Source organism: Papaver somniferum, chromosome 6, assembly GCF_003573695.1.
Source record: "Papaver somniferum cultivar HN1 chromosome 6, ASM357369v1, whole genome shotgun sequence".
NCBI classification, from domain to species: domain Eukaryota; kingdom Viridiplantae; phylum Streptophyta; class Magnoliopsida; order Ranunculales; family Papaveraceae; genus Papaver; species Papaver somniferum.
In genome coordinates this window covers 6157440-6177177 of record NC_039363.1, presented here as the reverse complement: position 1 = coordinate 6177177, position 19738 = coordinate 6157440, and the positions used below count along the sequence as shown (strand labels likewise).

The following is a 19738-nucleotide window of genomic DNA, read 5'->3' as shown; positions in this document are numbered from 1 at the left end:
TCTAAAAATCGAAAAGTTAGAAGTCAAAATAATTTGGTTTTTGACTTCTCCTTCTGACTTCTACATTGAAGAAGCAGAAGTCATAAATACATTTGTATCCGAAAGCGCTATTAGTTTGTACCGATTTCTTATCATGAAATTTGTTGATCGGTGCAAAATAATTAAAAGCCGATTAAAATCTCTTTATTTATTTTCTCTTATGTAGAAAGTACAACAATATCAAAATAATTCACTCTCAGTGGCACAGAGTAGTCCACCATTTATTTCATAACCAAAACCATTACTATATTATCTTACCTGCTAGTATCCGATAAACTTGTTTCTATTTCAGCCGAAGAAACAGAGGGAGTATTATTCAGGGTAATCAGAATAGTTATGGGCGGAGACCATACAAGGTGCGGACACCTCGAATATCATTTGCATACAGTTGCCGCTTTATCGATCCTGGTTGGATGGATGAGAACATGACTGCATTCCTTTCTGTGCTGTGCCCAAGCCCCAGTAGATGCCCAATTTCATGTAAAGCAACTGATTCCAGGTCAAAAGCGTCACTGCCTGGATGAGTGCTCCATTTGTCATCTGCATCGTAATGAAACCTTCCATCTTCTGGTGGAAAAGCATGAGCAATTGTATTACCACGACCATCAAAGCTGTTCCTAATCCCATCACCATGATCACCACGGTGAAAACCAATGACAATATCAGCCTGATGAACAGCTTCAGAAAATGTAAAATGGGTCACTTCTGCCCATCTTGCAAAAGCACTAGAGCAGACAGCTCTCAAAGTGTTGACGTCAATAACCGGGACGGTGGAGCTGAATCGATAGGTGAGGTGGGATTTTGAACGTCGCCATCTAGGGTTTCCTGGGATGAAGGTAAAGTGTGAAACAGTATGCAGAGAGCTCTCTTTCTTATTGCCTGATCCCATGGGAGTTTTTCTGTTGACAATGTCTGGGAATCCACATCTGGGTGCTGTCATTTGTTTCACCGTCTCGGCATCTAAGTTTCCGGTGGCTTTTAGATGATAATTGAGTTGGTAAGTTTTGATTTCTTCTTCTAAAATGTCATCAAATTTGTCAGAATGTTCATACTCAGTATGGTTATCGACATCTGCTGCGTATCCGAACTTTTTGAGATACAGCTTGAGTTCATGCAGGCCTTTAACTGTCTGACCTTTGTGGCATCCTTCCAGATTCTTGAGGAACTCGAATCCTTTCGAACTTTTTGTGGACAGGATTGGGTTTGGAAAAATGGCTAGGATGAAAATAGATAGCAAGGATACGATCTGGAAAGGGGATAAAGCCGCAGCTTTGGGGTTTGTCATTATGGCTTCAAAATGGTGAAAGTGTAAAACAAGGAAGAAGAAGGTTTTGATGATGAGGTTCTGTGACAGTCTCTACTATATATATATATAGGATCCCAACATGACCTGGAGGTTGGAGATGATTTCACAAAAACCAACTGACCAGTCGTACATGTTAACCGTCCGTAGGGGGGTTAAGACTTCCATATAGTGCCAAATAGTCTACGTTGCGTCCTTAAGGGTTTAGGACTTCAATATAGTGCCAAATAGACTTTATGAGGGACTGTTTACCGTCCTTATGGGTTTAGAACTTCAATATAGTGCCAAATATAGACTTCATGAAAGACGTCAACTATAGTGCCAAATATAGACTTCATGAAAGACGTCAATCTTGTGGAAAATAAAGCTTCGGTGGACCTGAAAGGAAGGAAAATGAGTACTCTGTGTGGTGGCTCACTGCAATGTGGTTCTATTTGCTATTTTCTTTGGGAAATTTCTTTGGTTCTATTTGCTATTAAGAAAATAGGTATCGACATAGGCCCTTAATTGTTGTACTTCGGCATACTTGCATGATTCCTGAGTCCCATGGATGGAAGAATGTGGTTAACCTCCAACAAAAACAAAAACAACATTAGTTTACTGATCAATGAAACGCACTATAAACAAATTATTGTTACAATCAGAAAGAAGCCAATTGTATCATGATTCATGAATGGCCCTTAATGAACCCAACGACCATAAACTCCACATCTCGTGAGTATAATTACAGTAGAACATCACCTCGGCTTTCAGTCAAAGAGTAAGTTAGTTGGATGTTTGCCGCAATAATACCGACGACTTCTACATTGTGTGCCATCGACTATCATCTTTATTTGCCAAGTATTCAACTCTATACCATCCACTGTCATATTTATTTGCCAAGTATTCAACTCTATCATGAGTATTGTGCCCAAATAACAATAAAACTGCTCAACGTCAAGCTTCTTAATCACAACCAAATAAACGGATCGTGAAAATGGCAGCGACAGTGTTAAGTGAGCTATGAAAATTAGAGACATAGCTATTTATTGTTTCAGCATCTTTGTCTTTACCACTGGTGCTAGTTACAGGCTTTTTTTCCTTACCATCAATATATTTCCACATGCCTTTTCCCTTTAAAAAACTTCTCATGAGAAAGGACCAATGGTTATAGTTGGATCCATCGAACTTCACAGTGATGGGTTGAGATTCTTCACGCGACATGATTCTAGGGTTTAGGTTTTAAGAGAGAGATAAAGATGAGATAGATTTTTGGTTTCTTAATCACGATACTGAGGATTTGATTTTTACTTGATTAGCAACGGAAGTGGATTATTGAATTTTACCTAGCTCTGATACCATGACAGAGTTTGTCATGGCATAGAGATCTAATGAAAGGGTTTATGTATATTGCAAGCAATGAAGGAATACAAAACTTAGAGCATCTCCAACGGGAGGATGTTAGGTTCCCTTTTTTACGGATTTTGCTACTTTTTCCCAAAAACCATCTCCAACGGGATTGAAGAGAAGATGTGAAGATTACGTGGCCGACGGTTAGGCTTAAATCCTCTAGCCCATCCTCTGATTTCATAGGTTCTCCTAGAGGATTTAATCGTTCCATGTCATCAATAATATAAATTCAAATTTGTTTTAAACAGATGTGTCTGAAAAATTTTTTGTTCTCCAAACAAGCCAAATTCGAGTTTGCAATTCTCTGTAAGTAAATCTCGTATATGGGTTTACACAACGAGAGCACCACATGGAGAAGATGAGTAGTAGAAGAAGAAGGGTTTCTATGCCATATCAATCAAAATCAGTATCTGAAATTGTGTTATAATCTAGGATAGTATAAGCCAATTCAAGATACCCGATGTTCATGCAATGTAAGTTTCTCAATTTCCCTAATATTTGCAATATTTTGTTACTAGATTGTTTTGTTGAATTGGTGAATGATGACTTTCAATTTTTTACCCAATTGTGTGCGATTCTTCCCAAATCAAAGATACATTAAGAAAAGGTTTAATTTGGATGGGATTCTTTTATGCTGTATTCTTAATGTTGTAAGGAATTTATCTGTTGTGGCTGCTGATCCATTGTGATTAAGTTTGGAACGGATTCACTAAGTCTTACTTCTAATTGTTTGATAAAATGCTTGATAAACCTTTATACAAACTTGTGGTAGAATGTTTCAATTCATTAATTGACCATGTTAGTAGGTGTTTTACTTGGAAAAATTCCTGGTCCATGCCAATGTAAATCTCAGATTCATAAAACATGACCAATAAAATTATGTTAGTTTGTTAGATAGAAGGGGGTTAATTTTTAAGAGTTTGAGATACTATATATGCATAAACATTAATCCCTGTTAACTAAATCTTCCAAATCCAATATCTTTTGGTCTTGTTTTGCAGTTCTATTTTCAAACCATGTATTCAGATTCTGATGGGTCATCATCCAAAGATGAAGAATCATCATCATCCAGCGATGAAGAGTCGTCTACCTACCAAAGATTACTGAAAGCACGACGTGAGGATGATATGTTATCATCAACTAGAGTAACAAAGAGACTGACTGACACATTCACAAGTTATATGCCAGCTATTGTAGCAATGTCGATGTTGAAGAGACCTCATGGGGGATCTGTTCCAGGAAGACGACAAATTCCTCGTGACACAATGCCTCGTCATGAGGTAATTGTTAGATACTATTTTAGTGGGGGAAACTCAAAATACCCGTCGGAGCATTTTCGGCGTCGCTTTAGGATGCATACTCATCTCTTTAACCGCATCTTATGTGGCATTGCAAGGTATGATGATTTCTTTACACCTAAACCAAATGCAACTAATAAGTTTGTTAGCCCTTTACAAAAGATGGGAGCAGCAGTAAGAATGCTTGCATATGGTTGTTGTGCTGATTTTCTTGACGAATATTTTCAAATGGGTGAAAGTACCATCATATTAAGCCTAAAAAAATTCTGTGAGGCTGTTATCGGTGTTTTTGAAGAACAATATTTGAGGAAACCTAATGAAGATGATATTGCACGGTTACTCGAAGAAGGGGAAGAGCGGGGATTTCCGGGTATGTTAGGCAGCCTTGACTGTATGCATTGGCATTGGAAAAATTGCCCGACGGCATGGCATGGAACACACACTAATGGTTTCAAACGAGTCCCCACTCTTATCTTAGAGGCAGTCGCATCGAAAAATTTGTGGATTTGGCATGCATTTTTTGGAATGGCGGGTACAAATAATGATATTACAGTATTAGATCGGTCTCCATTATTTGACGATCTTGTAAATGAAGTTGCTCCACCATGTCAATACACGGTAAATGGCAATATTTATGATATGGGATATTACTCGTCAGATGGAATTTATCCTTCTTATGCTAAACTAATGCAAACTATTTCTGATGGAACCACTCGTAAGGAAAGATTCTTTGCTAAACGTCAAGAAGCCGTGCGAAAAGATGTCGAAAGAGCGTTTGGAGTGTTGCAATCAAGGTGGCACATTATCAAAGGACCAGCGCGTATGTGGCGAGTTAAAGACCTTGGAAACATTATGAAGACTTGCATAATTTTACACAATATGATCATTGAGAATGAGCAGGAACAAGGAATTGACCCAGAACGTTATGAGTTGTACCAAAAGGTTGACAATGTTACGGTGGAGCATGACTCTTCACTACTTGTCGCCAAAATGATTAGTCGTTTAAGACAAATTCGAGATAAGGAGGTTCACAATCAATTAAAACTTGATCTCATTGATCATATGTGGGACTTTTGTGGGGGCGAAGAAGTTTAGTTTGCAGTAATTTAACCAGGCTTGTTGTTTCTGTTTTTTTTTTTGCTTTCTTTGATTAAGGGAAGTAGTAAATTTCATTAATAAAAGAATTGCATTTTGCTTTTGTTTTTGTTTTTCTCGTATGCCTAAATTTTTTGTTTGACATGTGCGTTTATTTTGCAGTACTTGTAGAAAAGACGTAGAAATTGCAGCAAATTCTCTGGAATCTCTTTGGTGACCTGTGCAAATATCCTGGAGTCTATAATTATCTATTTTATTTTCCTGTTCATATAAACCTTGATGTGTGTCAGCAGGTATCATGTTTTATTTCCCTCTTCCCAGCACTTGCATTTTTGAGTAAGAAAAAATTCTTTAGAGGAACATGTCAGAAGCAAATAATTATAAATTAGTCAATTACTAGAAGGAAACTATTATGCCAAATTACAACCACAAAGTTTAGCTACTACATTAAAAGACAACAACAACATCTCAAATACTATGCTGAGTGACAACCCAAAAGAAAACAACAACATTTCAGCTGTAATGTTGAATGACAACCTAATAAAAACCAACAATTAACATTAGTAGAACCGAGAAACAACTCAAAGACTATCGTCGCTGCTCTCGGAATCATTCCCCAAAGTCCCATCTTCTTTCCACTTCTTCAGTATACGAGCCTGGATTATTTTGTAAGCTTTTCTCAGAACTTGTTGCATTTTATCAAGGTCCTTATTCAGGATGCGTTCTTCTTCAATGCGTTCTACTATCATCTCTTTCTTCTTTCGAGCTTCTTCCTTTAGCTCGTAAGCCTTTTTTTCAGAGCCAAATCCTCTTTCATAAGTTCAAATTCTTTTCTCTCTTTCTCAATCTTCAGCTCCAACTCTTTTTGGCTAAACACATTTTGTTTCTCTATGGTGGACTGATAGCTGGTCAAAAATCCAATCACTCCCTTCTGTTCATGGGCTTTCTTAGCATTCTCCTTACTCAACTTTCTTCCTTCATCTGGGCGAGGAACACCCTCACTTTTGTTGTCCTCACTTCCTTCAGTTGATGTAATTGGTTGCTTTAGAGTGTCGAGATTGATGACATCTACTGGTTTATCTTTTTTTGAGGAGCCAGGCTTTGTAAGCTGCTGAGAATACCATTTCGGATTTTTTCTCATAACCTCCCAACAATGCTCAAACCTGAATGTGGTTCCCTCCAACGTTTTGTACATTTTTAAAGCTTGACTTTTCTGTAAAGATTGGAAATGAGTTAGATGAAACACTAACAAAAAACTCCATCATTCATTCTACTCCATGTCGTATGCAAATACATTCTACTCCCTGCCGTATACTAATACCAAAATAAAAGAGAAATCTATATGTTTAACATAAACAACATTTACATTTTAACATGTGTCTACACATATAAAATGTCACTATAAACATCATGACCAGTAATGAGCAATAATTGTGACAACAGTATTAAAAAAGGTTTAAGGAATCAAACCATAAGTTCGGTTGATGTTCCGCTTTTCGGATTTCTGTTGAGTGATTCATAATGTCCATGAAACTTGTTAACTGCAGCTTGTATGATACCCCATCGGCACGATAGAGCATTAGAATTGCGGTCCTCATCATAAGTTCCCATATTTTCTCTCCAAACTTTCAAGATCCGATTCCACATTGTGCCACCTGACTTCTCCCTTCCTATTATTGCATCAACACTAATGTATAGATATGCCTTCACTAGTGCAGTGTCTTCTTCAGTTGTCCAAATCCGCCGAGGAGGATTGGCTGATTGAGTTGTTGAAGGATTACTTTTTCGTTTCTTTTTGGACTGATTGCCAACGTCCGGTGCTTGTGAAGGGTAAACATGATTCTGTGTTTGCGGAGGAGGAAAGCTTTGTGGTTGTGTCGAAGAAACAGCAGCACTCATCATACTTTGAAACCCATAGCCAGGTCCTAAATTACCATGAATATTGTGAGGGAAATGGGACGGAAACTGAAATTGGGTTGGATTGATGAATTGATTTTGGTGGGACATATAGGGACTAGGATCAAACGAAGTAGCAGTAGCACTATAGTCCTCAGCCGCGGCATTTTCAGATTCAAACCTGTTCTGTTCACTTGCAGGATCCATGTCTTACAATCTTTCAACAATATATCTATAACATACCAAAAGTAAAACACATCAGAACTCCATACAAACAAAATCACAAGTATATTGTGTGTACTTAAATCAAAACAATCTGACTGATATAGAAAGAAAAAAGACACAAGGGACTACATCTGGTAACAAATATACTACAACAACACCAATTAAAAAGAAGGAGAAACTTACCAAAACCTAAACTTGCAGTTCGTGGTGAATGGAGAAGAAGAAAAGAACCACCCTGATTTATAGAGAAGATCACAATCTGGCGGGACTGAATTTTATTTTACCCGCGAAAGAAAATAAAAACTACCCATCCTATCAATGTAAGACATCTGTAACACCACTTCCTCATAAACTTTCGCGATTGGAGATGGTTTTCTTGAACTTCCTATATATAAGGAAAGTTCGAATACAGATCAGCAAAGGATGTCTATTTTTCCATCCGTATATATAGGATAAGGATGTGGCGTTGGAGATGCTCTTATACAGGATTACAGACAGGCAAAAAAGGAAACATAATATATCACAATAACTACCGGATAACTATACACTATATGCAGAATATTGGATATCGTAACATGCAAGATACGATATAGTTTAACAGATTCCATATTGGTTGAGTTTGCTCAGTTCCATAATGTATTGAATGCTAGGGAGCAATTTGAGCGACTGTTGTGCAGACTGAAAATTCTGTCCGAAAATTTGGAAAATGTAACAACCTTCTTTTAATTAAACCTTGCAACATAGAAAACAAAACATGAACACAAAAAATAACAATAAACGTTACCACCTACTGTTGACTCGAGTTCTTCTCAAGTATCTCTTGTTGTTTCTTTTCAAGTTATTCTTGCCCGACCGGAGATAACTTAGACCAATTGGCCATCATCACCTTTTCGTCGTGCTCTTTTACTTTATCTTTTCTTCGTTGCTCGGGCATTCATTCTCTTTTTATTACTTGTTATGCTTGAGCGGCTTCTTGTTCTTTGAGATAGTTTATGAATTTGTCATTGCTTTCGCTAAAGATAGACTCAAACGAATCGCTAGAAGTGCCATCATATTTTTCTTGTTTTAATGCTTTGAGATTTTTCTTGCCATGTCCCTTTTGTTTCTTAGTTTGAGCATCATCTGCATTATTTGTACGAGTACCGCCTTCCATCTCATCATTGTTGTCAACATCTTCAACTACAACCGGTGGAGTTGGCGGGTTGGTGGTTAATCGGTGAATTTTGTGTAATCATAACCAGGTTCGTGTTTGTATAATTCATAGTATGCATCAAGGATGAACGGTTCCTTATAAATCCTCAAGTACTCTATCCGAACGTGAATCATCTACGATGCAAACATAACAAAATAAGTAAAACAACAGATAAAAATACTTACCAAGTCTTCGGGTGCCCAACCACTCTTCCCTCGAAAGAGTTTTCCGAGAACTCCGTCGAATTGTTCCACATCTTTTTTAATTGCGCATAACCGATTTTCTAAACTATCCTTTTCTCTACCATTTGAATTACCTTTTGTTTTCTCTACGAATAAAGGAATAATTCGATCCCAATATCGATTGCTTTTTTGAGTAACACCTACACTACCATCACCCGTAATTGCAAGATGTGCTTCACAAATTGCTATGTCTTCCGCTGTGGTATAAATAATTTGTTTCTTTCTAAGTTTCGTGGTCTTTTAGGTAGACATAGTTGTAAACAAAGAAAACTAGTTGGGTAGAAGAAGAATCGAGAAGAAGAAACTGTGAGAAGAAGAAAACTAGTTGTTGTGAATTTTGTGTTGAGAGTGCGGTATATGTAGTGGAAAATAGAATCGTTGATTGCGCAACGGTAACTTTTTTTTTTTTGAAAATTTATGTGCGCAGGCGGCTGATGTTATGCCTCCTTGATGAAAACTACAGTAAACGGCTAATGTTCAGCCGTTTACTCTTATTTTTTGCTGCAACGACAAATCTTCAACCGTTTATGGGCTTCAAACGGCACATTTTCAGCCGTTTTGCTTGGGCAGCTGAACTTCAACCGTTCAGTGAAGACTTTCCAGCACTCTTTCGTCCCAATAAATGTGCGAGTGATTATGGCGAGAAATAGACTCACTCACTATGTATAGCATCACCAAATTAGACCAAAATGGGTGAGACTCGTTCATAGTGAACGAGGATCTCACTCTATAACCCTTGCTCTTAGCAGCGTTGAAAATGTAGGTAATGTCTTAAAATGCTATTGGGCAGTTTTTATAGCTCACTCTCTTAAGGATTATGTCACCGCTAAGACTAGGGAAAGCAGGCTCTGATTAGACTTCCCAGAGAGCATGGCCTTGAATTCTAGGATCTAGAGTCTAGGTTGCATCACATTGACGATTTTTCCTTTGACCCACCAATGTATTCCTCCAACGAGATAAAGTCAATATACTCTTTATTTTATTTAAGGCTGCTAATATGGGTATCAAGGGTGCACCCCCAAACAATTGGTACCCCTATTAGCAATCTTGTGTGAGTGCCGAATCCACCGTAATAACAAGACCACTGAAACGGATATGGTCTTTCTCCGGGTCTTGCGCTGTTCTTTGGCCACAAAGACACGACATTTTTAACCTCCATATTCAAAATTTAACGGTCTGTCTTAAAGTAGAGAAGAGTCGGTAGTAACAGCAAGGATATAGGAGGAATAGCCTGGTCCCGTCAAATTTATAAGCCTACCAATAAATGAAATCTACAGTACATGTCTCCTTGGTCAACAACAGCATCTTGGTCAAACAGACTTTACCATTCCAATGTATTCACCAATTTCTCTAAAATTGGCTAAAACAATTTAGAGGAACCTACGAATCAAAAACCTATGAACAAATGCCCTACCATTCACATGACAGAAATAGTTTCTCAGTAACTCAGAGAGGAGGATTGAATTATGAGGCCTAGTTTATGATCCCAAGAAGATAAGAAGGGTGATGATGTCTGATGACCATGGACTCAATAAGAGAATCCAGTTTTAACCAGTAGACTGTAGAGACCAGAGAGGAATCCAATACATTAAGACTGTTAAGGGGCACCCTAAAATTATTGTTGCACAAAACAGAGAAAATAAGATGTTACTTGACACTTTATTTACACATCCCCTGTATTTACAGTATAGTAATGAAAACGGTACAATAATCCTAAGACTTACTGCATCTTGTTCTTCAAAGAATCTCAAGAACAATCCGAGATTAATTATTAATCTAATCACAAATTCTCCATTAATAATCAAGGATTGAAAATGTGATTTCCACACCTGCATTTCCATCCTAAGGGTTTGTAATTTGTGTACTGATCATTACCTGTTGATGATTTTGAATATACTGATTCAGTACTCTTTTCTTCATTCTTCTTCTTCTTCTTCATTAATGGAACTAATTTCTTTAAACCAGGTCTAAATCTGTCACGAATTGGTGTTGGTACTTGAACAGCCATGCATGGATTACAATGGTCACATCGATTATAACAACTTGGTGGTGTTGATCCTAATCTCGATTTATCTTCCATCACAAAACCCTGCAAATTTGATCACATCAAGAAAACTCATTTCTAAAACCCAAAATCGCAAAATGAATGTCAATCAAATTCAAAACCCATGATTTAAATTAGCTTAAGAATTACCTGAGTAAGAGGTTGTGATGGTGAATTCAGCCATTGCTGTTGTTGTTGTTGATTATGATGAAAGCAAGAAACAGGTGCAAACAAGAAATGAAGAACAGTGATTGAAAAGAAAAGAAAGCAGTCTGGATTTAATAAGTTCATATTACTCATGACATGATGATGATGAATAACCAATTTTATCTGTTCATCACCATTGGAAACAATCAAACAACTGTTTGAAGTAGTAAAACTTAAATATATCCCAAGCTGGAGAATCAAAGAATTTCTCTGTTTCTACAAGTGAAAGGAAAGATAAGTAGTAGTAGTAGGTTGCAAAGAGTCGAGAGATAAACAGAGAGAGTTGTTGGAGATTCTTTGAAATGACATAAATTGGTGTGGTCTCACCTCAAAATTGCTGAACAGAGAAGAAGAGGACAGTGAAAAGCACAAGACAAGAGAAAAAAAACAACAAAATTATTATTTGGGAATGGAGAGACAGACAGAGAGAGTAGGGTGATGGTGTGGTGGGACCAATTGGAACAGACAGGGACTGTTATTGATTGATTGATGAAATCTCATAGCAATGCCACACACCCCATGAATCAACTTTAGGGGTTAACCAGAAATTGGTTTATTTGATTGAAAGGAAAAACAGAGCAAAAAAATCAGTAATGGGGTATGAGAAAGAAGAAGATGTACATGAAAACAGAGTACCTCTGATTTTTTATCAGCGAGAAACAAAGAAAAAAAGTAGAAATAAATGTCCGAAAGGTTAGTTTTTTGTTGTTGAAACTTTTACTGTACGTCGTATAGAAATGAGATCTTGAAATGTGATTTTGATATTTTTGTTGCTTAATTTGCTGATTCGTGGCATTGTCTGCAGGTATCACCATTAATTTACTCAGAGTTTGACAGAATTATTAAGAGAGAAGGGAAGGGTCGTGGATGGTTTGTAGCGTGTGTCTGCCACTTACTTGGACACCTTAACAGACTTTAAGCAAGTAGATTATCGAGCTTAATGCAAGTTTTGGAGTAAATTATTGAGCTCAATGCAAACATGGTACTAGCAAGGCAAATAGATTATCTTTAGGAATTAATGTGAGTCCCATTTTTGTTGGGCTTTAAACATTGGCGGACCCTGAACGGGTTTTTACCTCGTACGCATCCAATTCCACATCCAATAAATGCACGGATGAACGGATTGGGTGCGGCGGGGATAATCCAATAAATTTGTGTAAGTTAAAATTTATGATGAAAAAATAAATCATATATATATATGATTTCTTATAGAACCTATACATTTTATACATGTATATAAATATAAAAGTGCCACGGACAACACTCCAAACAAACACCCTAAAATTTCCAAAACTATCTATATATTTTCTAGAAACTATATAAATGCGCTTAATGTAACGGATATGGATGTCCAACGGATTTTCAAGGTTGCATCTTGGCCCAATCCGTTATCCGTTGGATTACAAAAATCTCATCCGCGTCTAACCCATTAGCGAATGGTCTGGACATCCATCCGCAAAAATACGATTGGTCTCGGTTAAATCCGTGGATTACGGGTAAAATGCTCGCCCTGACTAACACCATAATACCGTAAGGTGACCATGTGCCGTTTTCATTTTTTATTTTTTGGCAAGCTGTCTATAAGAGATTAAGAGCCGATATTGACTACATACACTAGTAGAATTGGGAAAAGTGAAAACTACAGGGAGACCCATTCTTACACATTTTCCTACTGTGAAACCCACCCTCACAAAATCTCACGGGCGCACCCAAAAGCAGCCAACAAATTATTTGCAGGCCCAGAGTTTTCAAAATTCGTTTATTTTCTTTTTTATTTCCCAGTTTAGCCTCACTTTCAGTTTCAGTATATCCTGTTTATTTTCGAGAGATTGATTATCGAGAGATTGATTCAATTTACTCAGCAAGCTTTAGCCTCACTTGTCCTTGATTACCGAGAGAGATTCAATTTACTCAGCAAAGCTTCGGGTTCGTTCGTTTTTATTCCAATCTTGATTCTGATTTTTGTTTAGTCTTGATTCGATTCTATGTTTTAGTTTCTGTAAGATTAGGATCTATTATTTTAGATTTCCGAAGCTTAATTTAGTTTTTCGAATCGTTTTTTAGATCTTTTAAGCTTGTTTTTGAATTTTTGTTTATTTTCTAGGTTTTGAATTTGTTAACATCAATGTAGATCTTTTCGATTAAATTTTTTTGTTTCGATTTCATGTTCCGATGTTGACATACCAATTTACTAGGTTTTGCTTCTGTTCTGTTGGATTTTTTATTTGATTTATTTTTCCATTCTTATTTTTGATCTGTTATCTGTTATTGATTTTGATATCCTGTTGATTTCTCATCTGATTATGGTTAATGTAGATTGTTTGCTGTTGTTGATTTGATCTTTTAATTTTGAGTAAGAATTTTTGTGAAGCAATATGCATGATAGATATGTTTGGTTTTTTCTCTTTTGTGTTTTGCAGGGTGAAAATGCCTGTTGGTAGCGCACTAGCTGTAATTCACTACTTCAGTGAATTCTTAGCACATCCTGTTGATGTCAACACAACTTTGGAGTCTTTGAAGACAGCCGTTTTCCAGAACTTGACTCGTTTATTACCGCATCATGTCAAATTTTCCTTTAATGATGGAAGCAAGTTTGTGCGAGTTGATTCTGATATTCTGCTTCAATGTTTTGTATTTCGTTGCCACTGTAAAGGTCAGAAGAGCTTTGATTTACTTGTCGAAGTTGGCTGTAATTCTTCCAGAAGTTGTAGTAGAGCTTCAAGTAGTCATGTAATAGAACCTGAACCCGAACAAGCTATGGTGAATTTCCTTGAAGATGATTCTGTGCCTGTTAACAAGGTTCTTAGGACTGAAGGTTGGGATAAATTACTTGGTGAAGTTGGTAAAGTGTTTTTTAGAGGTGTAGTAGAGGTACGTATCGTAGTGAAGAAATACGAGTTAAAAGCTGGGCGTGTTCTTGTATATAAGAAGAATGAACCTAGCAGGTTCTATGCAAAATGCTCAAAAGAAAATTGCCCTTGGGAGTATAAGGTTTGTGCTGTTGATGTTGAAAACAGGATGCTTAAGGTTAAGAAATATGAGAGCAGTCATACCTGTGGTGTTGGAACTGAAAGGCTTTTCCACAGGCTCAGCAGTAAATTTGTTTCTAGTGTGATCAAGGATGAAATCCGAAGTGATCCGAGTTTCAAAGCATCTGATTTGGCAAAGTTTTTCAAAACTAGCTACGGGATCAATGTGAAATACTACCAAGCTTACAACGGAAGAGAGAAAGTATATGAGGATATATTTGGTGATGAATCCATGTCGTATTCGCATCTTTCATGGTATGTAGATTCCATTCGCAACACAAATCCTGGGAGTTGGATTGATTTTCAAGTTCAAACGGATGAACCTGAAGCGAACGAGGATAGTTCAGCTGAATTAGAAGATGAGGCACCTTCAAATAAGTTTTTGCGTCTTTTTATTGCTTTCGATGCATGCATCCATGGTTACCGTTACATTCGCCCCATGGTTTATGTCGATGCTACCTTTCTTACAGGGACATATAGAGGATGCCTCATGGATGCAACCGCTATCAATGCTGAAAATGGTAATTTTTCTGATAATGCATCCTTTTTATATATGTGCATAATGTCTCATGCATTATTTATTTTTGCTTCATAATGTCTTATGCATTATTGTTTTCACTTTTCTGGTTATGCATCATTTCTGTTTTAGATGCATAAGACATTATACATTTTTTGTTTTAGGTGCATAATGTCTTATGCATTATGGTTTTCACTTATTGATTTTATGCATCCTTTTTTATGCACATGCATAATGTCTTATGCATCATTTAGTTTAGATGCATAAGACATTATGCATTATTTGTTTTCACTTTTCTGGTTATGCATCATTTCTGTTTTAAATGCATAATGTCTTATGCATTATTTAGTTTAGATGCATAATGTCTTATGCATTATGATTTTCACTTATTGATTTTTATGCATCATTTTTATGCACATGCATAATGTCTTATGCATCATTTAGTTTAGATGCATAAGACATTATGCATTATTTGTTTTCACTTTTCTGGTTATGCATCATTTTCTGTTTTAGATGCATAATGTCTTATGTATTATTTAGTTTAGATGCATGAGCCATTATGCATTTTTTTAGCTGCACATACTTCATGTAGACGCTGGCTTGATTTTATATTTTTTTTTCTGTGCAGGCTTCTTCCCACTAGCCATGGCCCTGGTACCTGGTGAAGATAATGATAACTGGGAATGGTTCATGAGGAATTTGAGTAATGTTCTTGATCATGATCAAAGGCCAATCACATTTTTATCTGATCGTGCAGAAGGATTAAAGAGAGCGATTCCATTTTACTTTCCTGGAGCCTTCCATAGTTTCTGCTATTATCATCTTAAGATGAACTTACCTATTAATGCATCTGACGAAAGGTATGGTGCAGTTATTGATTCATTTCAAGCTGCTGCTTATGCTCTTAGTCGCGAAGGTTTCCAAACTGCCATCGCTACTATTAGGGGTCTTGGTTGTGGTTGGGTTGCCGACTATATTGAAGATATCCCTCCAGAGAAGTGGTCAAATGCCTTTTTCCAGGGTTGTAGGTATGGTAGGACATCTTCTACTCTTGCTGAATCCTTCAATAGTTGGATGAAGGTACACAAGAAGCTCCCTGCAAATGCTCTTCTGGATCAGATAAGGAAGGATGTGATGAGTATGATGTCAGAAAGGCGGAATACGGGTAATAGTTTCATAACAATTCTCACACCGAAGAATGAAAATAAGATGAAGGCTCTTATTGATGGGGGTTTAACCTGGCTGGTTATACAGTCCGATACTCATGTTTATGAAGTGGAAGGAGGGGACAGTTCTCATAGTGTTAACCTTGAGGCAAGGACATGTACCTGTCAGAGGTGGCGCGTCTATGGGTTTCCATGTGTGCATGCTTTCGCATCGATAACAATGTCTGGTTCTAATCCATATGATTTTGTTGAACCTTATTTCACTACTTCATACTTCAATAATGCCTACAGTCATGCAATTCATCCTATTCCGAACTATAACAGGCCTGAAGTTTATGAAGGTAATGATATTATCGATGTACCTGATGTTAGGAGGCCGCCAGGGAGACCACAAGCTAATAGGCATTTGAGCAGATATGAGAAGCCGCCCAGGAGAGCTATTCGCTGTGGTAATTGTTTTGAGCTTGGTCATCATAACAAGCAAACATGTACGAATCCTACCTGTTACAAGAAGCCTCCGAAGCCGCCGAAGCAGCCTAAGGGAAGTTAAAGAAGAGCAATTATCTTGTTTGTTTCTTCAGACTATTACTTTTATGTTTGAACCTTATTCATTTTTCTTTCATTAGTTTGTATTAGTTTTTATGAACAAGTACTTTTTCTTTACTTAGTTTCTTTTTTGTATTGGTTTTATGAAAAATACTTTTTTTTTCACTGTGTGTTTTTCTGCTTCTATCAGATAATGTTTTCATTTTTATTCTTAAATGCATAATGGATTATGCTTTAGTTTTTGATGATGCATAACTTGTTATGCATTAGTTTTTATGATGCATAACGTATTATGCGTTATTGTTTTGAAGATGCATAATCTCTTATGCATTGTTTTCGACGATGCACGATCTGTTATGCATTTATTCTTTTAAAGATGGCGTCATAACGACTCATGCAAATGTGGTTCCTTCATGCATCTGCATCTGCATAACAAGTCATGCGTCTGCATAACAAGTCATGCACATTTATTTTATTAGGAATAACATGTTATTCAGGTTTATTTTGTTGCATAACTTGTTTTAGATATGTAACCTGTTGTTCCTTCATTTTCCTTGTAAGATTTATATCATAGTACAGTTAAATGAAATAAGATTGCAGCAAATAGAAGCACTGAAACCAGCATTGATATATAATAAATATATATAAACATCGACAAGATAACATAAGTTGTTCTGACAAGAACTACTGACTAAAGTTAAGTTTTCATACCAACACATTACACATAACTACTGACTGAAGTTAAGCTTCACACTAACTACTTTCCCATTAGTTTTCACTCCCAAGTTAAATTTCTCAACCTACCAACAACACACAGGTTGTTAAAACAAAGTTATGTTTGAGCCTTTCTATTATGCACAGCTTCACATTTGACGCTCAGCTTCATCACATTGACGCGCAACATCATCCCAGATGTCTTCATTGGCATCTATCGCCCAACTGTTTCTAAGATCCGTCAGCATTTTCAATACCAGACTTACTCTTTTCTTGTTGGCTTTTTCTACTGCATCTTCCTTTCCCAACTTCAGCCATTTGTCCCTGACTTGAGACTTCATGCTCATCTTCATATAATAGCATACAAATATGAGGCAGTCGGGGTGATGACCTTGTTCAGGAACAATCTTGGTAAAAATATCCTTGTATACAAGCGGTTCCCGCTTTATATCCACGATTTGTGGTGATAGATTCAGTTCATCATATCTTTGGATCAAATACGGCATACAAGCCTTTGCCATTATGAGAGCTTGTTTCTTGCAGTTAGATTTATAGCCTTCAACACTGTTATAGTAGTTCCACTCACCCTCTGAAAAGTCATACTCTAACAATGTCCAATGTGTACCAGCAGGGTTTTCCTTTGTCATATAGTTCATTGGAATGAACATTCTCTCAACTTCAATAGGGAGATTCAAGATGAATTCTCCAACAAATTTGGCAATCCCATCTTTCTCCTTTGTTTTAACAAAGAACTGCAAAAGAAATATTTTTTAGGAAAAAAAAGTTAGTGGATGCAATTGAAAGGGTGCACAACAGGTGTAGAAAACAATGCTGAATAACTTGTTATGCAGTTCAATCTAGTTGCATAACATTTTATGCTGAAGTAATTATATGGGCATAAGATAATATGCAGGAATGACTTGTTATGTAGCAAAATGATTTTATTTTCTTGACTTACCCAAGCATCTGGCGTCATGAATGCAGACTCCGCATACCTATGTTCAACACTATCAGCCATCTTTTCATTTTCCCGCTTCCTGAACAACCTATAACTGTAGTAGCGTACTACTTGGTCTTCTAAGTATTCGTTGTTCATTAGCTGCCTTATTATATCTCCGTGAATCCGAATATCCCACAAGTACGGGTCTTCTCCTTCTCTGATACTCCAAGCCGAATTTCTGCAGATGACATAAGACATAATTGGTGAGATGTTTTATTCAAGTGACATGCGGCAGAACCATAAACTAGAGGGTTGTGTTATGGGTTTTTTTTAAGCATAACTTGTTATGCATTTATTTCATAAGAAGCATAACCTGTAATGCATTGATTTCTTAAACAAGCATAATAAATATAACAACATTTTTTGCATAACTGAACATGCATTAAACATTGGAGCTGCATAACATGTGATGTAGATATTTTAAACAATGCATAACTAACCATGCATTAAACATTGGGAGCTGCATGACATATTATGCAAACAAGCATAAAGGTAATTTTGATGTACTTACAGGCTGTTGGCATTCTCAAAGTATGTCTCCAGTACTTCCATCATGGCTGGTTCTATTGTATCCTTGTAATCTTGAAAGCATTCCATTGTTTCCAGCGGAGGTAATTTTCTGAACGGCAAGCCAGCAGACGTACGGGGATTTTCTTCTTCAACTTTATTCTCATCAGGCTTGTCTTTTTGCTTCTTCTGCTTCCCTAGCTCACAATCTTTGAGTAGTACACTGGTTGTCCTTTGATTCCATGTTGTCCTTTCCTTGATTCTTCTTACCTTGCTTCCTGGTTGCTTCCCATCCTCTTCTGCCTTGTTTGCTTTTCGCTTCAATACTGACTTTTTCTTCAATGGTGACCTCTTCAAAAATTCTGTTCTTGGTACAAACTCCCCTCCTACGTCTTCTTCCTAGAGATTCATGTAACCAAAATGTGTTAGATATAAACAGTTTATTATGAAATTAAGTAAATAGTTGATTAAACAACAAAACAACAATATAGTAAACAGTTTATAGTTGATTAAAAATAATAAGTAGTACATAGTTGATTTGACATTAAAAAAATACCATAATAAAAGATGTTATATTTTAGGTACCAGGTTTTTTGAAATGGTCTCCATCTCAGCATCTTCATTATAGCCTTTTTCTTTTTCAGCATCTTGTGTGGCACCAGGAGTTAAAGGATTCTCAACCACCATCTCCTTCTCTGCATCAACAACCATCTCAACAGCTACTTGTTGTGGCTTTTCAGCCACTGGCTCTTCTGGTTGTTGTGGTTCTTCAGTTTGATGTTGTGGTATCTCAACAGCGGGTTGTTGCAGATTTTCAGCTTGCTCTTGTGGTCCACCAGCATCATCTTTAATTGCAGCAGCAGGTTGTGATAAATGCAGATTAAATGTGGGCACCACATATTCTTCTGCTTTCTTCTGAGTTTCTGGAAGAATGTCATCATCACCACCGGCCAAAAAGTCTCTTTCCTGTGCTTCAAGTCTTTCTTGTGTTGTTGCTATATTTGGTGTTGTCTCCAATTCCACTTGAGTTTCTGTTTCCTTGTCGTCGCTGGAGATTAACAGCTTTTTCCATGTCCATGAACTTGAAAGGTGAAGACTGGATACCTTGACTAGCCGTTTGGTCTTGGCTATCGAGTCTGATAACTTCTGGAACTGATTCTTGTGTAGGTGGTTCAGTTGAAGATACCAGTTCAACAAGAGTCTCATTCCTTGGCAAGTTTTGGCTCAGTGGGTCGCTTGGCTCAGCTGATGATACATTGACACTAGGTCCACCTGACGACTCCTCCTGCACTTCTATGTTGCCACAATCAACGAGCAATTCCTTCACGT

General features: G+C 37.0%; 4 protein-coding genes across 4 annotated transcripts; 1 reads left to right on the top strand and 3 right to left on the bottom strand.

Annotated features, from left to right (window-relative positions):
- Positions 1-158: 158 nt before the first annotated feature.
- Positions 159-1391, bottom strand: LOC113286793 (metalloendoproteinase 2-MMP-like). The gene has a single exon (XM_026535409.1). The coding sequence runs from the start codon at positions 1322-1324 to the stop codon at positions 374-376; it is 951 nt and encodes a 316-aa protein (XP_026391194.1). The 5' UTR covers positions 1325-1391; the 3' UTR covers positions 159-373.
- A 2356-nt stretch (positions 1392-3747) lies between these two features.
- On the top strand, positions 3748-5124 carry LOC113290390 (protein ALP1-like). The gene has a single exon (XM_026539998.1). It carries the CDS (start codon positions 3748-3750, stop codon positions 5122-5124), a length of 1377 nt encoding a protein of 458 aa, XP_026395783.1.
- Positions 5125-6640: 1516 nt separating this feature from the next.
- Positions 6641-7501, bottom strand: LOC113290389. The gene is made up of 3 exons (XM_026539997.1): positions 7429-7501; positions 6714-7252; positions 6641-6657 (listed from the first exon to the last, which is right to left on the bottom strand). The coding sequence occupies exons 2-3, from the start codon at positions 7225-7227 to the stop codon at positions 6641-6643; spliced, it is 531 nt and encodes a 176-aa protein (XP_026395782.1). The 5' UTR covers positions 7228-7252; positions 7429-7501.
- A 2811-nt stretch (positions 7502-10312) lies between these two features.
- On the bottom strand, positions 10313-11191 carry LOC113285371 (EPIDERMAL PATTERNING FACTOR-like protein 1). The gene is made up of 2 exons (XM_026534275.1): positions 10874-11191; positions 10313-10768 (listed from the first exon to the last, which is right to left on the bottom strand). Exons 1-2 carry the CDS (start codon positions 11021-11023, stop codon positions 10481-10483), a joined length of 438 nt encoding a protein of 145 aa, XP_026390060.1. The 5' UTR covers positions 11024-11191; the 3' UTR covers positions 10313-10480.
- Between the last annotated feature and the right edge of the window lie 8547 nt (positions 11192-19738).